Source organism: Lonchura striata, chromosome 16, assembly GCF_046129695.1.
Source record: "Lonchura striata isolate bLonStr1 chromosome 16, bLonStr1.mat, whole genome shotgun sequence".
NCBI lineage: Eukaryota > Metazoa > Chordata > Aves > Passeriformes > Estrildidae > Lonchura > Lonchura striata.
In genome coordinates, this window is record NC_134618.1 from 16,031,849 (window position 1) to 16,047,772 (window position 15,924).

The 15,924-nt window shown below is 48.9% G+C and overlaps 1 protein-coding gene across 1 annotated transcript in view; it reads right to left on the minus strand.

The window, feature by feature from the left end:
• The window catches only part of CACNA1H (calcium voltage-gated channel subunit alpha1 H), a 164,825-nt gene that overhangs the window by 103,581 nt on the left and 45,320 nt on the right, over nt 1–15,924 (minus strand). The window contains exons 2-5 of the mRNA XM_021550249.3: nt 14,678–14,789; nt 13,099–13,232; nt 10,183–10,280; nt 4,657–4,816 (exon numbers count right to left, since the gene is read on the minus strand). Coding sequence (XP_021405924.3) covers nt 4,657–4,816; nt 10,183–10,280; nt 13,099–13,232; nt 14,678–14,789 — 504 coding nt within the window. The remainder of the gene's footprint in view (nt 1–4,656; nt 4,817–10,182; nt 10,281–13,098; nt 13,233–14,677; nt 14,790–15,924) is intronic.

Below are 15,924 nucleotides of genomic sequence, written 5' to 3' on the forward strand. Positions count from 1 at the left end.
GTGGGTGCAGCCTGGCTCGGTTCTGCTGCTGCCTGAAGGATTTCATCCTCCCTCTCCTCTGCTCTCCTCGCTTTTGCAGCTGTCCCCAGAAACATTTCTGAATTCAAAGTTGTCCCTGTGACAAAATCAATCACCTGGGGGGCACTTTCTGCCTAGCCTTTCCCTGTTCCCACTGGGAAGGAGCCACTCCTGTGGGAAGCTCCCAATGAGGGAGGAAGGGACCCGAACTGGCAGCAAACACTGCAAATTTCAGACCTTTTCTTAAAAGCTTTTCCCTCTTTTTATTTTTTATTTTTTTTCCCCCCTGGCAAAACCAAAAAAGGGGAAAGAAGAAAGGAGAGCAAGAAGGAGAAAGAAAAATGCTGCAGAATGAGGGAATCCCCAATATCCCCCAAATAAACAGATGAGTTCTGCCAGGACCTTCCACTCCTTCCTGACTTCCCTGTTCCTTGACAACAGGTAGAAACGAATCACTCATTAACGCTAATGAACCCTCTAATCAGGAGAGCTCTGGGGGAAAGACAGGAGAAGCCAAGCCCCAGGATGGATCTGTTATCCCAGCAGAGAGGACTGACTCCCCTCTCCCAGCTTTTCCCAGCACATCTCCAGAATTCCCTTTCTCTGTCCCTCGGCATGTCCATGTGCAGGAAGGACAAGAGAGGGGCAGGAAAATCCACTTTTCTCCCACTGTTACTGGATTATCCTCTGCTCCAGCCTCTCCCAGGGGAAGCTTTCCCAGCCCATCCATCCCATACACACATGCCAGGCTGGGGGAGCAGGGAGGAAAGGGAGGAAGAGGAGGAGGAGGAAGGAGCTCAGCCCTCGGGATGAATTCTCTGCTTTCCGAGGGAATCCTGCTGAGCAATTAAACACCTCTCAGACAAATTCCCTGCTCCCAGGAGCCAAAGGCAGAACAACACCGAGCAGCTCCCCAGTGAAAAGTCACACCACAAGTGTCCCGAGGCAGCAGAGAAACACAAAACACTTCCCAGCTCCCTCCCCTCTCCTCCTTCCCAGCCACGGAGCTCCTTGAAAGGCTCCTGGCCTGGAAAATGCTGCTCTGCACCCCAGCAGCCCCTAGAGAAGAGCCCAGACAGGCTGGGCCTGACCCAATTCCTTGATTTCCACCAGGAGCAGCTCAGGAGGGTGGGAAGGAGCCCCAGGGGGAGAAGAAAAACCATCCTGGAGATGTCACCCAGGAGCTGCTGGCTCGGCTTGTCCTTCCCAGCAGGGCACCCCAAACCTTCCTGCTTCCCACCAGAGAATCCTTGGGGAGTTTTTCCTGCAGCTCCCAGGGCCAGGATCTCCTGGCATCCCTCACAGCCTGTCCTGGTGCTGCTGTTCCATGCAATCCCGGGTTTTGAAGGATCATTTTTGGGAGGAGGGAAAGATTCTCCCATGTCCCAACCAACAGAGACCCAGTTCCAACCCACTCCTGCGACAACCCAGCAATTCCTTCAGAATCCCCACTAAAAATCCTTAAATAACCTCATTCCAGCCCTCCAACAGCACAGCTCTGAAAGGCAGAGAGAGAAAAGCAGAAATTCCCAAAGCACCTCCAAAAAGTCCCCAAATTTCTCTCACAATGCGCTCGGCTTAAAAATAGTTGCTTTACTCTGAGCTGCCAACTTCCAAGGGGGATGGAAAAGAAAAGGTTTCCATGGGGAAAGAAGAATGATGGCAAAAATCAAAGTCAGTCCTTCCACCCGATGCCTCGGGAAGAGCTGAAGGCGCAGGAAGCTGCAAGGCAGAACACAGCAGGGCAAAGCTGGATTTGAAGCAGCTGCTTGGGAGCTCACTTACACCTCCTTTCATCCAGAAAATTTGGGGTTAGGACCCTGCCTTGCTGACCCCTGGGTTTTATCCAGATCCTCTGTTTAAAGCAGTTTTGGTTTCAGCTGGGAGGGTTTGGCAGCAGCACCAAGGGGAGACTCTCCAATAATTCGGGTTTTCTCTGTCTCCAGGGCTGTAGAGGAAATCAGAGCCAGGATCTCAGCCCCTCCTGAAGGGCTGGGAAATCTCTGTGCCCTGAGGAATTTGGATTTCCCAGCCCTGGATGTGTTGGAGGCCAGGCTGGAGCAGCCTGGGATGGGGGAAGGTGTCCCTGCCCAAGGTAGGGGATGGAATGAGAATTTTTAAAGTCCTTTCCAAGCCAGCCCATTGCAGGATTCCATGATCTGTCCAACAGCAGGAAGATGGAACCCTGAAGTGTTTTCCAGGTCATTCCATGCCTTTTTTTCCCTTTACAATTTGCTGCTGGTGTGTTAAGAGCCACTGCAGGGGGGGAAACCATGGCCTGACACCTGGGTGAGAGAATGAGTCAGAAATGATAAAATAAAATGGGAATAGTTCCATCTGGATTCCCTGAAACTCCGCTAAAACCAAGCTCCAGGAAACAGGGATAGCTGGAATTGCAGGGACTGGATCATTGCTGGGTTTCTCTGGTCTAAAATGAATGCTAAAAGTCCAACCCAGCAGCAGCATTCAGGGTGAAGGCACCAGAAAATCCCACATTTCTCCCACTGAGTTGGAAGCTGGAATTTTCCTGCCCCATGGGCACTCCTTTTTCCCCAAATTCCTTTGGAATGCTGCAACTTCCAGAGGATAATAAACCAGAGGAGCTGGGCAGAGCCCAACAGCTGGGGAATGGCAGAACCCATCCCAGAGGGAAGGAGAAGATCCCAGACAAAGTCCTTCAAGCACAGCTCATCCCAAACCTTTCCCAGACAAGGAGCAAGCCCTGATAAGAAAATCCCGTGACCCTCAAACTTCCACACGGAGCTCCAAAAAAACAGGGATATCTGGAAATGCAGGGACTGGATCATTGCTGGGTTTCTCAGGTCTAAAATTAATGCAAAGAGCCCAACCCAGCAGCAGCACTCAGGGTGAAGGCACCAGAAAATCCCACATTTCTCCCACTGATCTTGAAGCTGAAATTTTCCTGTCCCATGGGCACCCCATTTTCCCCAAAATTCCTTTGGAATGCTTCACCTTCCATCACAATAAACCAGAGGATGGTTATGGGGGATTGGCAGAACCCATCCCAGAGGGAAGGAGAAGATCCCAGACAAAGCCCTTCAAGCACAGCTCATCCCAAACCCTTCCTAGACAAGGAGCAAGCCCAGATAAGAAAATCCTGCGAGGCCTTTGATGCTGCTAATGGCCATTACATAACTGCTGCTTAATGTCTGTGCTTAGAGAACGCTTCCCCTGTGGTTCATCTTGAAAGCTCCACTTGGCAGAAAATCACCGAGCGTTTAAAAACCCGACTGCAAGAGAGGAGAGGGGCAGGCTGCAGTTAATTACAGCACCGGGGCCACCCAAGCAGGGCTCAGGCAGCGCCGGTTGGGTTTGGGTTTGGGGTGGAGCTGAGCGTGGAGGGTTTTGGTGAGCAGCGAATTGATGCTGGGGGTGCAGGCGAGGGGTTTTGGGGCATGGCAGGGGGAGTGGGATCACGCCCATGGCAGGGTCATGGATTTTCCCACTCTGCTGGGATGAATAAACACCACCAGAGCCGGTCCAGAGGATGGGGGAGGCTGAGGGAGCCCCAGGAGGGAGCAGTGAGAGGCAGGAGCAGGACCTGAGGGATGATCCCTGCCTGTCTCGCAGACAGCAGATGATTACCCAGGGCTGTGATTGCAGGCTCCATCTCCTCTCGCAGTCAGAGCTGCCCTAAGAGCTGGGCTGGGGCATTTCCTCACCTCTGAGCCACTGACATCTCTGACAGGAGCTTTTGGAAAGGCTTTTCCAGGAAAATCCCTCTTTTCCGTGCTTGGTTTTCATCCAGGTGTGTCCTCACCCCGGGAAGGGGCAGCTCAGGGAGCAACAAGGGATGCCCCAAAGGCTGGGACGAGCCAGGAGCCCATCCCAGCTCCAGCAGCACCTAAATCCCACTCTGAACCCAGCAGGAAAAGGATGAGCCAGACCCTGGATTTACCCAGAGAGCTCAGGAGCAAAGCCAAACACCAGCAGCACAGCCCCAACCAGGACTAAGAGCCTGGGCTGGGCTTAAATTGCTCAGCTGGGCCTTGGGCAGGGCTGGGGGTCCCAGGTGAGGCTCATCAGGGCAATAAAAGTTTATTTTCAGAGGGGCTGCTCCACACGGCTGCCCAGCCTGGAAGAACCCAAATGAAAATTCTCTTTGCAGTTGGGTTTGATGATCCTGGAGGTTTTTTCCAGATTCAGGTCCTGCCCGTCCCTGACGCCTCACTCGGAGCTGTCTCCAAAAGATTTTAATGCTCCTCACATCCAGTTTCTTATCTCAAATCCCTGGCAAGGATTTATCTCTGGGTTTCAGCTGCATCTCCACATCACCAGCCCCTGCCAGGGGTCGGGGTGTGCTCGGTGACCTGAACTGTTTGGAGAGTTGGGAATTTGTTCTAAATCCTGCAACTCCCAGAGGCAGGGATCCCAGGCAGAGCTAATGCAGCCCACTCCCATCCTCGTCCTTCAGGTGCAGCAGGAATTCACAAAACCCTCAGGAAATTGCTGACAAATGGGATTTTTTCCAGACAAAAAGAATCCTGCTGAGCGCTGGGATTTTTTCCAGCAGGGCACAGAAAAATCCCCTGCTGGAGAAGGAAGGAAAAGGGAGAGAAAGGTGGAGAGAAAAAAAGGAATAAAAAGGTGGAGAATTTTTTGTTTTGCTGTACTTACATGGCAAAATTCCTGTCTAGGAAGCACCGGTTCCTCAGCAGCCCTGCCCAGAGCTGGACCCCGACAATCCCAAAGATGAAGAAGACGAAGAAGCAGAGCAGGAGGACGTTGCCTAACATAGGCAGAGTGTCCAGCAGCAGCGTGACCAGGATCCTCATGCCTGGGAGAGAAGGGAAAACCACGTTAGGATGGGCGGGAATCACCATTCCCGCCTCGGATGTGCAGAAAATCTGGGATTTGGTGTTTTCCCCTAAATGCCGAGGCTGAAAAGGGAGGGGAAAATGCCAAAGGTTGGGCAGGAAATGGGGATAACAGCAATCTCCAGAGGGTGGATCCAAGGATGGGATTTCCAGGTGTTTCCTGTAGCATTCAAGGACACACAACCAACAAGACAAAATTTCCTGGAGAAATGCACCCAGGAATTGTCAGCCTCCGAAGGAATTGTTAAAATATGGATTTGTAAACATTGCAAACTCCCCTCATGGATCACAGGAATTGTTCCCCTAAAAACCACAGAGCCTGGGGTGGGGTGGGAACTGGGCCCCCACCACAGACAGCTCCTTTTCCATGAGAATTCCTTGCTGGAAAGGAGGGAAATTCTGATTTTTTTGAGGCTGGACAGTAGGATGGTTTTCCTCCAAGGAAAGCTCTGCTCCCTTTCCCTCCCTGTGCAGGGGCTGCGGGGACCTTCCCACCGATCTCTGGTGCCAGGGAAATGAGGATTTCCATGCCGAATATTCCACCTGGAATATTCTGACTGGAGCAGTGAGAGCCTTGCAGAGCCTCAGCTGAGCCTGGTGTTTCCAGCGCTGCTGGGAGAGGCTGGGAAATTCCTGGTGGTTATTCCCAAGTCAGGGTTGGAATTCCTAGTGGTTATTCCCAAAGGGGGCTTGGAATTCCTAGTGGTTATTCACAAAGGGGGTTGGAATTTATGGTGGTTATTCCCAAAGGGAACTGGAATTCCTGGTGGTTATTCCCAACAGAGGGGTTGGAATTCCTGGTGGTTATTCCCAACAATGGGGTTGGAATTCCTGGTGGTTATTCCCAACAATGGGGTTGGAATTCCTGGTGGTTATTCCCAACAATGGGGTTGGAATTCCTGGTGGTTATTCCCAACAATGGGGTTGGAATTCCTGGTGGTTATTCCCAAAGGGGGCTTGGAATTCCTGGTGGCTATTCCCAAATCAGGGTTGGAATTCCTGGTGGTTATTCCCAGTGTGTCCTGTCACAAAATCATGGAATACCCCGAGTAGGGTGGGACACACCAGGATCCTCAAATCCAACTCCTGGCCCTGCCCAGCACTGTCACCCCCTCGGGAGCAATCCCACATTTTCCTGGTAAATCCATCCCAGGAAAAGCAAGGCCACGCTCAGCTCAATCCCCCCTGGAAAAACAATGCCGGGATTTTTCTCCTGGTTTTTTTTTTTCCCTCTCTCACTGATATCCTTCCTCTTTTTTCCAAAAATGGGTAAAATTTCTCTCCCTGTGCCAGATAATTTTTTTTTCCCTGCTCAGCTCCTTTTGGTATTTGGGGTTGTTCAGTGGCATCATCAATCCCAGAGATTGAATCCAGCTGTTCTCCGGGCTCTCCTTGGAATGCCGAGTGTGCCATGGGAAAAGAGCATCGCTGAGGCTGGAACAAGGAGCAGGATTTTCATTCCCATTCTGCGGCATGTCTGCCTTAAAGCTCCCCACCCCCAGCAGGAAAATAAAAATAAATTTTAAAAAGACACGAAAATTAAATTAAAAATGGAAAAAAACCACATAAAAATAAAAAGAAATAGAATAAATATGAAAAATATAAGGATCAAAATAAGGATCAAAATAAATATAAAAATAAATATAAAAAATTAAAATAAGTAGAAAATAAGTAGAAAAATTAATATAAAAATATAAAAATAAGGATCAAAATAAGGATCAAAATAAATATAAAAATAAATATAAAAAATTAAAATAAGTAGAAAATAAGTAGAAAAATTAATATAAAAATATAAAAATAAGGATCAAAATAAGGATCAAAATAAATATAAAAATAAATATAAAAAATTAAAATAAGTAGAAAATAAGTAGAAAAATTAATATAAAAATATAAAAATAAGGATCAAAATAAGGATCAAAATAAATATAAAAATAAATATAAAAAATTAAAATAAGTAGAAAATAAGTAGAAAAATAAATATAAAAAATATAAAAATAAGGATCAAAATAAGGATCAAAATAAGGATCAGAATAAATATAAAAAATTAAAATAAGTAGAAAATAAGTAGAAAAATTAATATAAAAATATAAAAATAAGGATCAAAATAAGGATCAAAATAAATATAAAAATAAATATAAAAAATTAAAGTAAGTAGAAAATAAGTAGAAAAATAAATATAAAAAATATAAAAATAAGGATCAAAATAAATATAAAAATAAATATAAAAAATTAAAATAAGTATAAAAATAAGTATACAAATAAGTATAAAAATAAGTATAAAATAAATATAAAAATAAGCATAAAAAAAAAATAAAAATAAATGTAAAAATAAAGCAGTGAAACAGATTTGAAAAAAAAAAAAAACAACCTAGTGACCACTGCTAAAAAAGAAAATCCCTGACTTCTGCCAAGTGAATAAACTGCAGGAATTCCATTTTTCCAGTGGTTTGGAAGGAATAATTTCTAATAGAAATGATGTTTTTATTGGCCAGGGTTCCTCTTTCTTTTCTTAACCAACGTCGTGGGTGAATTTATTGTGCCTGGAAGCCACGAGCTGCTGGTGCTGGCTGGATCCCAGGGAAGAGCCCAGGAATCCCAGGGATAAATCTCCGGGCAGCTTCTCCCCGTTTCCCTGCATTTCCCACCAGGTTCATCTCTTCGGATCGAGCCGTAAATTTTATCTGGTGGAAAATCCCATTCCCAAATCCCGGAGCTGGGAATGGCGTGGATGATGCTGGGGTGGGAATTCCAAGGAGATGCTTTGGCTGAGCTGTGCCATCATGGGTGAAAAATGTAACCACAAAAATCCACCAAAATTCAGGGATTTTCCCATCCCCTCTCCACAGATTCTGGAATATTTCGGTGTGAAACAGCAAAATTCCCGATGTTCCGAGTGGGTGGGGTTGGACAAGTGGAGGGTGGATGATCAACCCTCCAGGAATGGGGATATTTCTGGGAATAATTTCTAGGAATCCTAATCCTGGTGCTCCGATCCCCTTTGGTGGTGTCAGCCCAGCCCAGCTGCTCCACGGGCACCTCCACTCCAAACACGGATTGAACCCGCTGGATTTCATCCCACAGAATGTCAATAAAAAATGGGATATTTCCCATCACCTGCCTGTTGGAAAAGATGAGAATCCCTTGGGAAGTGCAGTGCAAACAGCCTGGAAGGCTCGTTTGGTGCCAGGGCTAAGGGGGACAAACACAGGTTGGGCTCAGGGCAAAATTCCACCTCAAGCTGGAGTTGTTTGGATCCCTGGAGCTCGGAGCAAATCCTTCAATTCCCCCGGCTGCTGCCCTCAGCCCAGCTGGAACCCAGCTCGACATTCCCACTGTTCCATGGGAATGGTGAAGGGTTTTGTGGATTTAAGGAGTTCAGAGGGAGCCTGATCCTTGTCCCAGCCTATGGTCCCTTCATGCCAAGAACCACAAATCCCAGAGGGAAACGTCTCTGGAACCCCAAATCCCAGAGGGAAACGTCTCTGGAACCCCAAATCCCAGAGGGAAACTTCTCTGGAATCCCAAATCCCAGTAAGAAACTTCTCTGGAATTCCAAATCCCAGAAGAAACTTCTCTGGAACTCCAAATCCCAGGGGGAAACTTCTCTGGAACCCAAAATCCCAGAAGAAACTTCTCAGGAACTCCAAAACCCAGAGGGAAACTTCTCTGGAACTCCAAATCCCAGGGGGAAACTTCTTTGGAACCCCAAATCCCAGAGGGAAACTTCTCAGGAACTCCAAATCCCAGAAAGAAACTTCTATGGAACTCCAAATCCCAGTAAGAAACTTCTCTGGAGCTCCAAATCCCAGAGGGAAACTTCTCTGGAACCCAAAATCCCAGAGGGAAACTTCTCTGGAACTCCAAATTCCAGAAGAAAATTCCCTGGAACCCCAAATCCCAGAGGGAGATGTGGTGTTGTGCTTTCCAAAGCCCTGGCAACAAAACCTCGTTAGGAAAACAAAGCTCCAAAGGGTTGGAGCCTTTTGGCCTCTCCTTTTTGCAGCCCTGTTTTTAACTAAGGACCTCTCTGTGCAATTCACTGCTTTTATTCTTTGTTCTCCAGAAAAAAAAACAACCTTGTGGAATTGGGAGCTCTGAGAGAAATTTCCGAGGATCCTGGGTGTAGAGATCCATCTGTTCCCTCACATTTTCCTCGGAATCAAACCCCTTTTGAGGGAGGTTGTTTGGCTGTCCCCGGATGTGCTGAATCCAGGCAGGATTTGGGGCTGGCTCACTCCAACAGAACAGGAAATATCCCTTTTTTTTCTTTTTTTTTTCCTGCCAGGATCCCTGTGATTTCCATACGATGCTGCTGCGTTTTGATTGAGGAGGATTTGGGCTGGAAAAGGATGGAATTGCAATGAGCACCTTGCAAAGGCCGGCTCAGCAGCTGGCCGATTCCAGCAGGGAATTATTCCAACGTGGTGGCTCGGATTTAAAATTGGATTTAGAAGCCAAGCAGCTGAAACCACTTGAAAATGGATTTAGGAGCCACTTGAACTTCCTATCGAGGATGATCCCAATTTTGTTTCACATGGAGCAAACCCTCCCTGGGGTTTTAGCAGCAAGGGAAGCTCCAGAGCTGCTAATCCTGAACATAAAGTCCTGGAAAGATCTTAAATCACTGAGGAGGGAAAAGGAACCCAGCAGGGCAAGAAGAACCCTCTTGGAAGTGACCTTTTCCCTTCCTTTGGAGGAACATTGTTTACTTTATATGACCAAAGAGTTGTTTTCCCTAGAAAAGTCACAAAAACCTCGGAAAACAGCTCCGAGGGTCAATGCCCTTCTCCCTAACCCTTTCCTGACACCAATTATGATAATGACCATCTCTAACTCGCCATTAAAAATTAAATTAATTGATTTCCTCTCATCAGCTACACAGAGCAGACAGCCAGGTGTGTGTGTGGGGTTATTCCCAGAGTTTTCCAGTTTTTCCAGACTGAGCTCAGAAATCCAGGTGTGTGTGGGGGGGTGTTATGCCCAAAGTTTTCTAGTTTTCCAGACTGAGCTCAATAATAGAGATGGGGTGGGTTTATTCCCAAAGTTTTCCAGTTTTTCCAGACTGAGCTCAGAAATTGAGATGGGGTGGGGTTATTCCCAAAGTTTTCCAGTTTTCCCACACCGAGTGCAGAAATTGAGGTGGGGGGAGTTTATTCCCAAAGTTTTCCAGTTTTCCCAGACTGAGCTCAGAATTTGAGATGGGGTGGGGTTATTGCCATGGTTTTCCAGTTTTCCCAGGCTGAGCTCAGAAATCCAGGTGTGTTTTGGGGGGGTTATTCCCATGGTTTCCCATTCCCCAGAGCACGCCCGGGGTGCTGTCACTTACTTGGGACCCTGTTGATGGCGCGCAGCGGGCGCAGGACGCGCACGGTGCGGATGGCGGAGAGGCTGACGTTGTGTCCATCCAGGGAATATTCCATCATCCTGCAGGGAAAAGCAGCAAAGCAGTCAGGATGGGCAGGCTGAGGCTCGGGGAAAGGGAAAACGGAAAACTTCACTGCCTGCAAGCCCAGGGGTGCTTGGTTGTGTGGGGATCCAGAGCTTCCCTCTGGCTGCCCTGGGACCCATGGACAGAGATCACAGCCAGTGTCTCTCTACAGAGCCCCCAGAGACACTGGCTGTGATCTCTGTCCATGGAAAAGAGTTTGCAATCTTACAGGATCAATTACCAGCTCTGAGGGTTTGATATCAGTAATAATTAAGTGCAGCACGGGTGCAAAAGTAAAATTTTAGGATTCTAGATGAGGGGTCCAAAGGGGACAAGCTGGAGGAAATTGGGTGTGCCTTGTCCTTTTTCTCCTTCTTCATGCCCTCCATGTCTCACTGTGGTGTTGGCATTTTTCTGTTGGTTCAGGCTGGGGACACACTGTCCAACGTAGGTGACAGATATTGGCACGTTATTGTAAATCCAGCCCAGGGAGTTTCTGGTATTGAATGTTTGTCACATCCCACTGAGGGCAGAGCCCCACACGCTGCCCTGCAGGACAGAGCTGGGCAGGGCAGCAGAACATGTGAGAGATAAACAGAATAAACAGCCTGGAAACCAGCACAGACCAATTATGGCTTCTGCTTTGGGGCTGACAGACAGAGACTTTCTACAATTTTGGGATCATCAATACCTCAGATTCCAACAGGTTGCAATTCCACAGATGCAATTCCACACCTGGAAGTGCCCAAGGCCAGGCTGGATGGGGCTCGGAGCAATCTGGGGTGCTGGAAGTTATCCCTGCTCGTGGCAGTGATAGCAAAAGGGTTTTAAAATCATGGGGATTTGGGGAGTTAGAAGGAAAATTAAGCTTAGCAGGCCCTAGGAAAATACCCTGGGAAAGTGTTGGCCTTGTGCTTGCTAGAACTGCACCTGGAACCAGTATATGATAAGTGATATAATTGTTAGATGTGATGATTGGTTAGTAATTAAATAAAATTACTGTTTAATTGTAAGAATAATCATGAGAAACTGTGGTCAGGGGCTTGAGAAAGATCACGAGAAACTCGTGCTTGAATAAAGTCAATGTATACAATAGAACAATATAAGTTTAATAATTAATATGTAAGTTATATAAAATAAATTCAGCTGAAAAGCCGTGTTTGGGTCAGATTTGGGTCTGTAGCCCTGATTCCCAGAGCTCTCCAATGAAAGCCCCTGCAGATGATCATATCCCGGGATTTTGTGTGTTCCTGAGCGCTGACAGCAGGGGTGGAATGGGATGAGCTTTAAGGTTCCTTCCAGCCTTTACTGCCAGCACAGGGAACACTTTGGACTGCAGGATTTTCCTTCCAGGATGTGAAGAAACCTCCAAGGAAGCTGGAGAGGGAAACTCCAGCTGGGATTGTGGTGGTGGGTCAAGGGGGAATGGGTTCACACTGAAAGAGGGGAAATTTCTTCTCCTCATCCCCAGCTTGGGCAATGCCACACCTCCAGCGGGGTCTCCTGCTGTTTCCATCCTCCCCAAACACATTCCAGCCATGGAAGGTGGGGAAAAACCTTGGAAAACTCCCAAGTGCCCTCACCAGCCACTTTCCCCATCATTCCAACAGCAAAATTCCCAGTGCTGAAGCTGCCCCTGAGGATGAGCAGAGGGCTCAGCCCTTCTGCCTCCATGGGGTGCCCCAATCCTGGGTTTGGGGGAGCTCTGAGGATTTGGGGATTTTCTGCTCATCCCACAGATCCAACGTGGAAAAACACCCTCAGCTCCTTGACCAGAATCCTGATCCTGAGTTTTCCCTGCTCTTCCCCTACTACTCCTCCCTTAAACACCGCAGCAGCTTTAGAGGAAAACATAATTAAGGTCAAAATAATTAATAATAAAGGGTTTTTTTGCTGTCCCTGATGTTCCTTCTCGGGCTGGAACTACACCCGAGTTCCAAGGAAGCTCCGCTCAGGAGAGCTCATGTTTTATTCAGAGCACTAAAACCATTCCTAATTGTATTCCAGACAAATAACACGGAGCACAACAAAACCCCATTAGCGCAGGGAAGATGGCACAGCACTAATGGAAAGGGAAAAACACCCCAACATATTCCAAGGATGTTTTAATTAACCCCGGGCTGGTCATTAGGAACGCAGGAATTCACAGGCCAGGCAGTAATTAAAGCTTTCCATCCCTTCCCGGGATGTACCGAGCAGGTAGGAGAGCCTGGGCTTTCCAAAGCTGTTTATTTACTGGCGAGAAAAAAAAAAAAGAAAAGAAAAGTTTGAGCTTTGCCAAGCTTTTACTCCACTCAGTTATTCCCCGTGGGGGTGAGGGAAGTGGTGTCAAAAGCAGTGGGATCATCCTCGGAGCTGTTTATTAACACATCCTGCACAAAGCAGCAGCTGGGGGAGAGGGAATGAAGCTGTAAAACCAGGAGGAGTTTGGAATTTGGGTGAACTCCCAGCCAGCTTTTCCCACTGAGATTCCCAACGGGGTTTTTGGGCTGAGTTCTCCTTGTTTGCCCCGTCCCTGCCTCACTCTGCTGCTGGCACGGGGCAGGAGTGGGGCTGAGCTGATTTTTTTGGAGGCAGCAGCACCGGGACACTCTGGATCAGCTCAGGATGTGTTGGGATTAAAGGATTGCTCCAAACCCCCACAGCTCTGCCTGATATTCACAACCCAGCGTGGTTTTGGGGTGAGGATTTAAAAAAAAATAAAAAAAAAATCAGATTTGGGAGATTCTGCCTTCCATTGTGAGAGCCGGGCAGGACAAGGCTGGATTTGGGATTCTCCTGCCCTCAGGGTGAAGGGATGAGGAGGCTGCTGACCCTGCCATGACGATGAAGAAGTCCAGGCGATTCCAGGTGTCTCCAAGGTAACACTTCTGCCCGAAGATGCCCAGGGCCACCATCTTGATGACCATTTCCACGGCAAAGAAGGCAAAAATGAAGTCATCAAATGCCTGGGAAAGGGAAAAGAGGATTTCAGTCAGTCCTGAGTACTCCCAGAACGGGGACATTCCGTGTTCCCGTCACCAAAGTGCCACTTCCCACCCCAAAATCAAACCTGCGGGGTGCTGGCAGCCCCTGGCACAGCTCCTGGCTCATTCCAGGGCTTGGGAAGTGCCCCCAGCTTTTGTTCATCCCCTGATAAGACGTGAGGGAATCACAGGGCTGGAGCCCCTCTGGAGCTGGGCTGGCAGAGCTGGGAATGTTCACCTGGAGAGGAGAAGGCTCCAGGGAAACCTCAGAGCCCTTTCCAGGGCCTGAAGGGGCTCCAGGAGAGCTGGAGAGGGACTTGGCTCAATTAACCAACTTTCCCTTAATGAACTACACAGATATTTTGCTCCATAATTCCAGTTCATTTAATTACTAACATGCTAACTTCTCCATAATGGAGTTCAGGCTTTTCCACCTCACATTCCAGCTTCCAGGCTGGGACAGGGGAGGGAAAATGGGGATTTGCCAGCCCTTTCCTGCCTAAAATCTGTCAGGAAATTTCCAAGGCCAGGTTGCACGGGGCTTGGAACAACCTGGGATAGGGAAGGTGTGGATAGGGATGGAATGGATGGGCTTTAAGGTCCCTTGCAGCCAGCTTGGGATTCCACGGAGGATCCCAGTGGGACATTCCAAGGGATGTGGGATCCAAAGGAGCTGAACACAGCCGTGCTTTGGGGTTGGGAATGAGGGAAGCCGTTCCCAGCCTGAGGAATGTGCCGAGCCAAGGAGCTGCCCACGCAGCAGATGCCCCAGGATGTGCTTCCAAAGCTGCTCCAGAGGGCAGCCGGCAGCGAGGGGACGCCAGGAGGGACGAGGGGACAGGGCTGATGTCCCTGAGCTCGGGGTGGCCGCAGGGATGGACGTCTGGATGGGGGAGAATTCCCAAATTCCCCCTCCCACTTCGGAGGGGAGCAGGGACGGGCTCATCCCGCGCCGTTTCCTCATGGAGAAGGGAAAGGAGTGGCACAGGCAGCCCTGGTGCCCCCTGGCACGGAGCAATCCCAGCGGGAGCTGGCTGGGATGGAGCCAAGGAGTGCGAGGGAGATTCCCCACCATGGAATCCTGGAATGGTTTGGGTTGGAAAGGACCTTCAAGGTCATCCAGTGCCACCCTGCCATGGGGACGCCTTCCATGGGTGCTCCCAGCCCTGTCCAGGGGTGGGACAGGGATGGAGCCCATGAGTTTTGTGGTGTCCAAGGAATCCAGTGGCATCTGGCTTCCCACTTCTGAGGACGGAGAGAAGGGACCTGGCTGGGCCAGATCCACATCAGCCTTTAGGCCTCGCCCCAAGCCAGGCTTTGTGGAAACCCCATCCCTGTGGGAAAACTTTTCCCGAGGAAAATGGCCACAAAAAGCGGCCACCCCACAGATGCACCCCAGAAATCCCAGGGATCTGCTGGCTCCTCACCTCCAGGATGGTGCAGCGCTCCGACTGGCACTCCACGTCCTCGCAGGGCTGGAACATGCCCAGGGTGACGCAGTTGAGCAGGATCACCAGCATGCTGACGTGCTCGAACCAGGTGGCAGCGGGTTAAGGAGAGCACAGCCTCGGCAGGGGACACCCGGCACGTCCCAACCCTCCTCCCACCCAATCCCCTTCTCCCGGGCCGTTCCCAGCTCCAAATCCCGAGTTTCGGCAGGGAATCGCCCCACAGCAAGAGAGCAGCTCAAGGGCAGCACCAGGACAGCGCCCGGTGCCGTGCTCCAACTCTGCTCTCCTTGTTTCCCTCTGGAGCTGTGGGAAGGAGGTTCTCTCATTCCAACCCCATTCCCGAATCCCAAGGGATGACAGATTCCACTCTGAGATCCACATCCTGATGGGAATGAGGTTCTCATTCCAATCCCATTCCCAAAACTCCAGGAATGATAGATTCCACTCAGATCCACATCCTGATGGGAATGAGGTTCTGACAGATTCCACCCTGAGATCCACATCCTGATGGGAATGATGTCCTCTCATTCCAGCCCCATTCCCACATCTCAAGGAATGACAGTTCCCACTCAAATCCACATCCTGATGGGAATGAAGTTCTGACAATTCCAACCCCATTCCCAAATCTCCAGAAAGGACAGATTCCACTCTGAGATGAGAATCTGGTTCTCATTCCAACCCCATTCCCAAGTTTCAAGAAATGACAGATTCCACTCTGAGATCCATGTCCTGATGGGAATGAGGTCCTCTCATTCCAATTTCATTCCCACATCTCAAGGAATTACAGATTCTACTCAGATCCACATCCTGATGGGAATGAAGTTCTGACAATTCCAACCCCATTCCCAAATCTCCACTCTGAGATGAGAATCTGGTTCTCATTCCAACCCCGTTCCCAAAACTCCAGGAATGACAGATTCCACTCAGACCCACATCCTGATGGGAATGAGGTCCTCTCATTCCAACCCCATTCCCAAAACTCCAGGAATGACAGATTCTACTCAGACCCACATCCTGATGGGAATGAAGTTCTGGCAATTCCAACCCCATTCCCAAATCTCCAGAAAGGAAATGAGCTCCTCTCATTTCCACACCCCAAGGAATGCCAGATTTCATCCCACACCTCAAGGAATGACGAATTTCACATCCTGATGGACAAAGACAAAACAGAGCCAAGCTGGTGGGGCCAAGGATGGGAATGTTGGGATTCAGGATCCAGAGGA